General features: G+C 38.1%; 1 protein-coding gene across 1 annotated transcript; it reads right to left on the minus strand.

The window, feature by feature from the left end:
• Positions 1–237: 237 nt before the first annotated feature.
• On the minus strand, positions 238–10602 carry LOC103778299 (mitochondrial calcium uniporter regulator 1-like; the record flags this gene model as incomplete). The annotated part of the gene is made up of 6 exons (XM_008945881.1): positions 238–291; positions 3098–3169; positions 5311–5352; positions 6286–6387; positions 8901–9004; positions 10489–10602. Coding segments are annotated over 6 exons (488 nt in total), but the record flags the coding sequence as incomplete, so codon positions are not given.
• Positions 10603–11012: the final 410 nt, after the last annotated feature.

Consider the following 11012-nt stretch of genomic DNA (forward strand, 5'->3'; position numbering starts at 1 on the left):
TATTTATAGGTATATTTTTCTAATAGATATATTTTTCAAATATATATAAATAAGCCTCTTTATTCTGCAGACATTTCAGTTACTGGTACCAACATGAAAATACACAGGGAAATAAAGCACAATGACATTTTGTACACTGAAGTGCCTAAAGACATAAAGTACTCAATAAAGAATACCAGGTCTATAACAACAGTACAAAAAGATTTGCTGTGTAATAACCAGTTACCAAGTTCTTACCAATTCCACTATTTCTGTCCTCATTTCAAGTAGTTTTCTTTCATTAAGTGAGTACTAGAGAGGGGGAAAGAAAAAAAAAAAGATAAACATGATATTGTCATTAAGCTTCCATTCTCCATTTAAAAGTATATTTATTTGTTTCCAAATTCTGTAGAACACTGAATCTGGACAAGGTTGTCTGATAACACTTGGGAGATAGTACTGTAGGATAATTGCTGTCCTTTGGAAAAGCACAACTTTGGTAAGATGATCATCTACACCTCTGAACTGTAAAGTGCAACAAGTTCATCAGACATCCACCTTCTGAAAAAGCTGCATATACTAACAGCAGCTGGAAGAAAGGTTGGTAGGTCTTAATTTCTGAATAATGGTTCATATGCTACACCTATAATGGTTCCTGTGCCACTACTGGAGCAACTCGCAGACACCTGCTAAATCACCAGTCTCTAGTGCAGAGTCCTAAGGTCATCAGGCACCCATCTCAAAATGCTCAGTTGCACAGCAATAACCTCGTCTGTTGACATTCCCATGTGGAAAGTTGTTTTATTTTAACTCCATTCTGAAGGTTATTCCAATTTCATATTGATCTTGGATTAATCTACGTAAATCCATTTAATGGACTGGAATAGTTCATCTGTTTTACTTTAAGTAGATGCTGTTAGCCCAATACATATTTTCTGAATAATTTATATTCTGTAAGCTTCTTTCTTGATGTTTGTGCTTGATAAAAGTTTTGCTTTGTGGCTAGAACTCTCTGGGTCAGACACAAGGATTTTGAACTTATGTTTAAGTCAGTGCAATACACCCTTTTACTGCAGGGCATCACCACATGTCTGTAATAACACCCGTGAATAAAAAAAAACACCATACACAAACAAAGGAAAGACAAGGTTAAACTTCCCCCTGAAATTCAACAGGGAGGTTTCCCAAAAGTCCACATTTTTCATAGTGCAGAGAAAATTCAGTGTTGTCAGCAGCATCTTGAGATTTTTAACAGCAAGCTTAGAGGCACTGTGATGCATGAACATATGAACTAGATATGAAATTTGTACTTTACTTTGAGGTTTTAAAATCACACCTGTATCACTGCAGCTATATGTCACAGCAGAAACAGATGTGCAGTAAGCAATGTAGGATTCTCCAAGAAACGTGAAATGGAATGAACTAATTAAAAGATACAGTACTTGGAGTTTGAAATGTTGAAGACTGACCACATCAGTGTTAATAAATTAAGAAACTGTCCTTCAATACTTATTCCAAGCAAAACTGAAGGCAAAGAATATTTTACTTATGATTCTATGATTTTAATATTTTATGTAGTGCTTCAAGTTAGATCAGTTAAGGCATTTGTCTTCTGAACAGTAACTTAGGAAGAATGTACAGTAACCTCCAACTAGGAACCCTGAGTTTTATTCTTGGAAAGCTAGAGATCCAGTCCCAAGTCCCACTACAATTGAAGTAAATATGTTAATGATGTTCTGCATACTGGATTACCTCTCTCCCCAACTCTGTGTGCCACAACCTGCTCCCCATTCACTTCCCTTTTCCCTTTTCTGTCCATGCATGGCAGAGCTGGCAATTAAAGCGAGGGAGGAGTGCAGGGAGGAAAAAAAAAGAATAGAATGGTTTTCACAGAAACTATGAAATTATAGTTGTACAACAGGAAATAAAGTTGGTTCAATCTTCTTAAGAGAAGGTTGACATGCACTGTTTGCTTTTCCCTGGAGACAGTCAAAATAAGGTACTGTCCCACACTATAAGCAGAGTTCAGATTCCAGGATCCCACATAAATACACAAGCAAACACTAGTGCCCAGTTTAGCACTGGTGAAGTGGTTTTAACTAGGTTTGGTAAGTCCAGAGCACTGCAAAGCTTGTGATCCACACATTCCATTTGATGATTTTTTAAAATAGTAGCATGAAGTAATAACCTTTACACAACAATTTTCCCCTCTAATTGTGCCTTATTCAAGCATCTCCCATAGGATAACAGACTGGCAGTCATGACACTGAATCACTGACACAGCCATAAACTAAACTAATCATTGTGGAAAAACTTCCAAGGGGTACATAAAGAAGAAAAATGATATATCTACTTGAACAGTTCTTATTGCCTAGATTGGAGATAAATATTTGTCTTTATTACACATCCATGAAAAGGACTTGAATAAGAAATTATATTAATAGAAAATTGTAATTAAAAGATATTTCAATTTAGAAGGCAATTTCTTTGAGATCTAAAAGCTATTAAAAAATATTTAAAGTTCTGTTCCCACAGATGGAGTGGTACATATAATGCAAAAGTACTAATCCTTCATCTACATTATTTTAATTGAAGGTGACATCAATTCAGTTCTACCAGGTAGTTCAAAGTTCAGAACAATCTGACCAGTATCAGTTACAATTAAAAAAATAAAAATAAATTACAGCTGTTTTCACAATAGAGATTTCCTGACAAACTGGCTATGTTAGAAATTCTCTAGCTATAGAGAAATGAAACATCTACAATGATTAATAAACTTAATGAAATGTGTAAATTTAATTAAGCAGAAAGAGATACACTAATAACACAGAAAAACTCTAGGCATCTAGTCAGCATATTTAGACTAAATATCTAAATATATTTAAGTGTGATGTGTTAATCCTGATATTAAATCAGTATCAAAATAGATAGACATATAAATCAAACATGGCATCTTGTATTAGAGCAGCATAAGGATGAGTAACTTGGATTAATACCATCTTGAAGCTGAATGATACTGTAGATTAATATCAAAATGTTCTTTGGGTAAGATGCTCTTACCCAAATTTGGAGATTACTCAATGCTGAGATGTTTCAGAAGAAAGTAACCAAAACTTACCAATTCTTTTACTCTGCTCTTCTCTAGATTTAGGTTTAACTTGTTATCTGCACGAACTTTGGTAATTTCATCCTAATGGGAAAAAGATTGATAAAGCAGCAAGCAAGATTTTTCTATTTAATCATAAGCAGAAAAAAACAGACAAATATATCATGCCTTTCTTTGCTAATCTCAGGAATAAAGCTTCTCTCCAATTAATGTGCATAATTTTCAAAAGTATAATTATTCCTATTCTTCCCCAGAAAAATACTGAAGTTCTATAGCACGAATTGGATCTCAGAATCAAAAATTAATAATTACTTTTAAAACCAGAACACTGGCAACAGCACTAATTGAGAGCACATCCTTCCATAACTGCTGGCAATATTTCATGTATTCCATAACCCTCTCTGGTTTCTAGAAATCCATGCCTAGGTACACATCTAAGTTGGGACTTTCTCCATGAAGCAACCTTGATGCTCAAAGTAACTTTAAAAGGAGTTTCTAACTTTCCAATGTAGAGGACTATCTGTTTCTAAAGACTACATCTAGGGCTTTCAGAAAAAGCTACAGACATTTTTGGAGTCAAGAAAAGTTTATTATATTTTTAAACACCTAACTTTTTAAAACTACTGTAAATTGTACACTTGCATTTTACTTCTTCAATAGCTGTATGCAATTCCTGCTTTTCCCAGTGACAGCTGCCATTTTAATGCAACCTCCTGCCAGGAATTCCAGCCAGCTGACAGTTTGTCATGCACAAAACTGCTAAGCAGATGAATGTGTGGGAGGAGCAAAAGATTGCTGATGTTCTGGGAGATTCTTCTATTAAAACCAAGTAAGCATCTCTCAAGTAGGTCGATGTCAACTAGTCAAGACTTAAGTTAATATGAACAATAATTAGACTCAATTTCTATGTCTACATTTTTGAACTTTAACTGGTTTATAATTAGAAGTCATCACAACACGACACATTACAGTTTAATGAATCAAAAATTAGAAAGACATTTTTCTTAAACTTTTACAATACTGTACCCTTTTGTCTTTCAGAGGAACAAGTGTGAAAAAACAAAATAACCTGTCCTTGCAAGGATGACATTTAGAGTTGGAAGTAAAATCTAAAGACATCTAAGTTTTAAGAAGAGATGACTCAGATCTTTGGTGGTCTACCAGTGGATTACACCAATTCATTTACATGCAACTAAAACCATAAAATAAGCTACAGTTCAAAAATTAGATGTCAAATGTGTTTAAAAATAGTGTTCTGAAATCCCACATGCATTAAACACTTCCTAACACAGTATGAAACATGCAGGATTAGCCTTGAAAAAATTTATGTTATCCTTTTGGAGATGACAGTGCAAAAAGAAATTGGGGATAATAGGAAAGAAATGGCAAAGAGGTGCTAGGCTGAGTTTGACCACACTGTCAGCCTGCTCAACAAGTCCAGCAGGATGGTTTCATGGACAAATCCTAGGAAAGGTGGAGTGCTCCACCCTTCCAACTAAGAAGGGCATCGTAGCAGGAAAAGGCAGTTCTCAAGTCAGATTGAAATAATAGATTTTAAGACATGTTTTATGGTGGTAAGGGTGTGTGGTGTTACTCAAGACAGCCAAACCATAAAGAACAGAAACACAGCCCTCATGCTTAAATCTTACAAAAGAATCTGTATGATAACTGAAAGAGTAAGTTTTCTACAAAGTCTCTTCTCTTACAATGGTCATTTGCTCCCCAACAAATGGGAGCAAACATTCCCAAACTGAGTGGCCTAATGAAGCCATTTAAAAGCTATTTTACATTCTGGACAGCTTACAGTTAAGTCTTCAGAGAAAAACAAACAAAAACAAAATTCAAACCAATCAGTAATTACTGTTATTTTAAAATGATGTTTCATCTGTGTGTGTAACAGGCAGCCCTAAATGCAAAACTTCACTCAGCCTTAACCATGACAAGGCAGCCACTTCCTAAATCTGAATTAAGGACACACAAGTGAAACCAGTTAATTTTTTCTTCATCTCTTGTACCATTCACAGTTCTCTGTCACCACAAATGAAGCATGCATAAAATTGTCTTTGCTGCAGCCCACAGTGTACCATCGACTACTTCAGTATCCTGTATGTAACAGCAATTAAGGATAGCTTTTAAAATAAAATCTTGAAAACAACTTTTTTTTTTTTAAATAAAAACTAATTAGGCAGGTGTTAATTCTTAACTATATTGCTATGGTATCTTACCATGATTTGCTTCTTTAACTGCTGGAGTTCAAGTTTTATTTTCTGGAAGAGCAGAAAAAAAACATGTACATTTTATTACTGTATATAAAAGCAAATAATCTAGAAATACTAATGAGATGAAATGATCAGTTACAGTGACCACAATCCATAATGTGAAAAGGCAGGAAAACCAAGTGTGGTTTAACTCCATGTCCTCAGTATATGGACATATATACACAGTACTGGACATTTCCAAAAAACACCACAAGACAGAAGCTAGCAATGTCCCACAGCAGGAGAGGTGTCCAAATGCATGGGATGTTACTAACAACAGCAAACCCAGCAGGCCAGGAGAAGCGATGATCTTCCCACGTTCAGCACTTATGAGCCTGCACTGGAAGTCCAGTCTTCAGCTTTGGACACTTTTTGGTCTCCACTGCACTGGAGAGCCCAGATCTGGACCCAGCACTCCAGAAGAAGTCTCAGCAGTGCCAGGCAGAGGGGAAGGATTCCCTCTTTGACCCACTAGCAGCCCTCCTAACATAGCCCAGGAGGTTCTTGGCCACCCCACAAGGGCGCATTGCCGGCTCATGGTCAGCCCCGTGACCACCAGGACCCTCAGGGCCTCTTCTGCAGTGCTGCTTCCCAGCAGGTTTGCCCCAGCCTGCCCTAGTGCCTGGGGTTATTCCTCCCTGGGGACAAGACTTGGCATTTCCATTTGTTCAACCTCATGAGATTCCTGTCATCCCATTTCCCCAGCTTGTTGATGTCCCTCTGGATGGCAGCACAACTGCCTGGTGCCTCAGCCAGTGCTCCCAGCCCTGTGTCCCCTGTGTTCTTGCTGAGGGTGCACTCTGCCCCATCAACAAGGTCACTAGTGAAGGTGTTAAACCATACTGGCCCCAGAGCCAGCCTTTCAGTACAAGAAGCTTTCTTACATCACTAGAAAAAATAAGAAAGTGCTAGAATAGCACTTTCCAAGACAGTGATATTTACCTCATTTTCTGAACGAAGTGCTGAAAATTCACTTTTTTCCAAAATAATCATGTCCTTTTTCACGCCAGCAATATGGGACATTACTTGCTGAAATGCAATTTCCTTTAAAAGAGGGGAGAGAAAAAAAAATCCAACTCAGAACATATCAGAACTATAGTGCTTTTTCTCATCTGTGCCTACAGAGATGATAGGCTATTTTGGTACCCTGACATTCTTAATTCAGCAATTTCAGATTGATTAGTTGAGTTTCAGAAAGCAAGATAAATTAAGTGACAGTGACAAAATAAGCAAGTTGATAATGTCTGACAAAATTAGCAGTGCTAGCACAGATCAGAATAATGCAGTTAACAGCCTAGGAAATAGTTTTGTCCAAGTCTTCAAATTCTTAAGCTAGCAAAGACACTAGGGAGAGAAGAGGCATCTCTGAGCTAAATGAGGAAATCTGGCTTTCAGACTACACTCTTGTAATTCCTTCCTTTTTCACCTCCTCCTGCAAAGGGGCTCCCTCTACTTTGCTCCCTAGAATCATGCACTCTACTTCTAATTACTCTTCTGTTATACTGAGTTGACAGAAGACAAATGAGAATCCTCTGCAACTCTGAAGGACAAAAAAAAGTCTGTAGACATTGTTCTAGATCCTACACTACCCATGTAAGCAAAGAGGGCTTACCTTCTCCTCCCTGAAGAGCTCCCTCTCAAAGTAGTCCTTTGCTTTCAATTCTGGACTAAGAACCCTTGAATCTGACACAACACTCTAACTCCACTTTTGTCAGGAAATGCTATTCTAACAGTGTTATATTTTTAAGTGGAATCTGCAGATGGCTCACCAAGCTACCTGACCACAAAACTTTTGAAAAAAAATAAGTCAGTGTACTGGACATGTTACAGAAAGCCTGCAGAAAGTATTGCCATGGACATGGACAACTTTTCTCTCACTCCTTGACATCTCCAGCTTGCTTCTGTTCTCATCCCTCTTCAGTGAACTCAGAAAAAAGAACAGAATCTTCCTTGTTTGTTCTCTTCCTCATCTCTATACATACACACATGGATTTCTGTTCCCCTTAGGTTTTATCTAACCAGTGCAATACTTTATCTTTTACATATCAGCTATGGCCTAATGGCAATAACTACATCCACAACATTCCAAACCTTGTTCTAATTCTTCATTCTCTTCTTGCATAAGCCCTTGTGCATTTGAAGACTGTAAGCAAGCACAGGTTTGTCACCTTGCCTGGAGTTCACAGCACACACACCTCCTGAGCTGCTTCTATCTTACACTGTACAGACCTGCACATTTAAATGTTAATAGAGTCATGTGGGGCTCAAATCTAACAGCCTCAGAAAACAGCTACCATCAGTAGCAACATTTAATCCAGCAGAAACCAAAGGCAAATGTGTTTACTTTCATTCTAAAAAGCTAGCCATAGGAGGGCAAGATTGCTTACTGTAGACTGCTTACTGTAATATACAACCAGCCATGTGACAAAGGGTCCCTTTAACACTGCACTCCCTGAGTGACTGTGGAAAAAATTCAGTACAGGAGGAGCAGGCACTCCCACACCTGCTTTGCCTGGAATCTAAAAGCTAGGAAGGATAGGCTGAAACCTCTCTAGATGGAAGAGGGTGCAAAATCCAGGTACCCCACTTTTTAATGAGATGCTCTACAGCCCAGACTATAACACTATGAAGACAGCAGCTGCTGTTTCCTCATGTTTTAACACAGCAGCCTAGTTACTATGAAATGAGTTAAAGCCTGTGTTCAGAAGGTGACTTGGGGCTGTGAACCCTGGCCCCACAGAGCAGCCCAAGTACTTGTGTTTCAGCTACTCATCAGCATTGTCTGTTTGACCAGCTTTTGTGTCATGGAATTCCAGCACACCAGCTATTGTGAATCCCATTCAAAGAGGCTTAACTTCCACTTGCAGTGAATCACGTTAAGACATGGATTTTGGTTTCTGTTTCTGGAGCCAGATGCCCAAGAACAAAATGTGGCAATACTCAACACTGTTATGTCCAATTCCTTACATGGACCTACCTTTGGATGACCTGACCAAGGCCTCCCCCCCAAAAAAAAAATCACAGCCAGTATTAGAACAAGCCTTACCTCTAGACAATTATTCATGAGAACAACCACGCCCTCACAAATCAAAACTAACAATTCAGTTCAGTTGTACCTAATTTCCTAGCAGCCAGGAAGGATTTATGTAGATATTCAGCTTTACCAATCTCTTTCCAAGAAAGTTTTCTGCACTTCCTCCCACCAAAATGTACATGCTGGGTAGGTTTAGAGGACACCATGAACAACGTATGCATCAGAGGAAAGGGAAACAAACTGCAACATCAGCATCCAAACTAGACATGTTCCTGTATCTTATCACTGTATACAACCAGTCACACCCTAAAAGTATCATATAAAAAAAAAAAAAAAAAGCAATTCAGCTCGATTCCAATACAATATACAGGTCATTGTGACACAAAGAGGTGAATAAAAAGGTATCACTTAACTGGGTGGTGAATAACTGAGGGAATCTTATAGTAATAAGCAGCAACATATTTCATTAGCAGGCATAGTAGGTTTTCAGTCACTTTAACCCCACCATTGTCTCTGATCTAACCTGCTGTACTTTGGTCACCATGTCACTGTAAACCATATCCAGGTTGTTGTTCATAATTTTCACTAATGCAGACACAATGACCTCCGACTGCCGAGTAGTGAAACCTGAGCAAAACACAACACAACAAGTTTCAGAGAGAGACCTCAGTCTGGACAGTTTACAGAAATGCCACTTGCTAATACTCAGCATCAAGTTAAAACAAATGTCAATCACAAAAGACAATAAAACACAGTCACCTTTATGCAGCACTAACGAAAGAGCACAATCTGTCAGTATGTCCAAGTTCACCCACCCCAAAATTACATCTGTGACATAGTACAGCAGCTTCTGTAGCACAGCACTGCTACAGTATCAGCAGGATAAACACTGGGGATTTTCCACAAGTGTTATGGAATTTCCTCTCTCACATGTGGTTATTTCTATGAGCAAGAATTCTGGCCCTGAAAAGCAGACATCTACTTTCAGTATACCATAAATCTTCAGTACCACTGCAAAACAACTACATACAGAGCTAACTGCTCTGATTCTAGGCCTACCAGCCTCTGAGTCCCTACTAGAAACTTTAAAAATCAAGTATCTTGGGAGCTACTGTAAAATATTGTCCCTAAAAATATTCTTAACTATATATCCTTAAAAACTTATATTCTTAGAACTTAATATTCTTACCACTTCCAAAATACAGGAGTAAAAGCATCATGAGCAAGATTTAATCATTATGAAAAGAACACTTGGAAAAGCAGGATTGTTTCAAAATAACCAGCAGTTAGGCATCAGAAAGCACATATGGGGTCTGAGAGCACATTGCTTTCCATAGCTGAACTGATAAAATAGTTTGCCACTCCCAAAAGGAGAAGATACCTCTCCTTTCTCTGTCTTCTCATCCTTCCTCCTGACACTTTGTATGTGTCCTGGTGCTCACACAACTGCCCTGTGAGCTCATTAAATTAGGGTCTCAGAATATCAACCAAACAAAAGAGTTGGAGAGTTTTCTGAGAATTAGGTGGGCACACAGAGATGAAGCCACATGGCAGAGGAGCAATCCCTTCCAGGGATGGAGAGCTGTCAGAAGTCAGTTCAGCTGTCCTGAACTTCACCTTAAGGTACCTTTCCCAGCTCAGCAACATTATCACAGATTCAAAATAAACTATGCCCTTATCTATGTTTTATGAGCTGCCGTATTTAACATAGCATTTTAGGTTCTGCCCTAAAAGCTGCATTTTATAGTAGTCCATATTCAATCCTGTTATAATACATTGTTTCAGATTCAAGGTGCTATAGAACTAGGAATTTGATTGATACTTTTTAAACCACTACCTTGAAAACTTGCTTTTTTTACTCTCAATGTTTAAAATTTAATTTCTCTGGAACATTTTTAATTACCAGCAGAATAATAAATTATTCCAATCAAAGTTATATAAGCTTACTGTTTTGGAAGTAGAAAAACCCTACACATTCCTACCCACTATTTATAAAATCCAGAAAACTGAAGCTGTAACATGACATGTCAAGGCAAAGTAAAAAATTTTGCAAAGTGAAAAATCACTCATAAAATGAGATTAAAAATAGGTACTTGTTTCTAGCAAATTACCATTTTCTTCCAAGAGGCATACCAGCACATGAGTGTCAAAAAAAAGCCTCCTATTTCCCAACAAGGAAACATTCCCTTTGCTTTCCAGAGAGGATGATGCAGAGATGCTTACACCTGGAAAAGAGAGAAGCAAAATGTAAGTTATTTTTAAGAGAGAATAGACATGTTTGCTGTCCAGGACTTTCCTTACTACTTCAAATAGTTATGATAAAAATATTAATCATAGAATGTATGGGGTTGGAAGGGACCTTTAAAGGTCATCTAGTTCAACCCCCCTGCAATAAGCAGGGACAACTCCAACTAGTTCAAGCTGCTCAGAGCCTCATGCCTGACCTTGAATGTCTCCAGGGATGGGGCTTCCACCACCTCTCTCGGCAGCCTGTTCCAGTGGTCTGTCACCCTCGTATTAAAGAACTTTTTCCCTAGTTTGTACGCTGAGATTATCAGAGCTTGCCTTAAACTGAGACGGTATCTGAGTAACAAGCTCTATGTGAAATGAGATGACAATGCTACAGCTGCTCTTC

Source organism: Merops nubicus, unplaced genomic scaffold (genome assembly GCF_000691845.1).
Source record: "Merops nubicus isolate BGI_N331 unplaced genomic scaffold, ASM69184v1 scaffold3078, whole genome shotgun sequence".
Classification (NCBI taxonomy): Eukaryota; Metazoa; Chordata; class Aves; order Coraciiformes; family Meropidae; genus Merops; species Merops nubicus.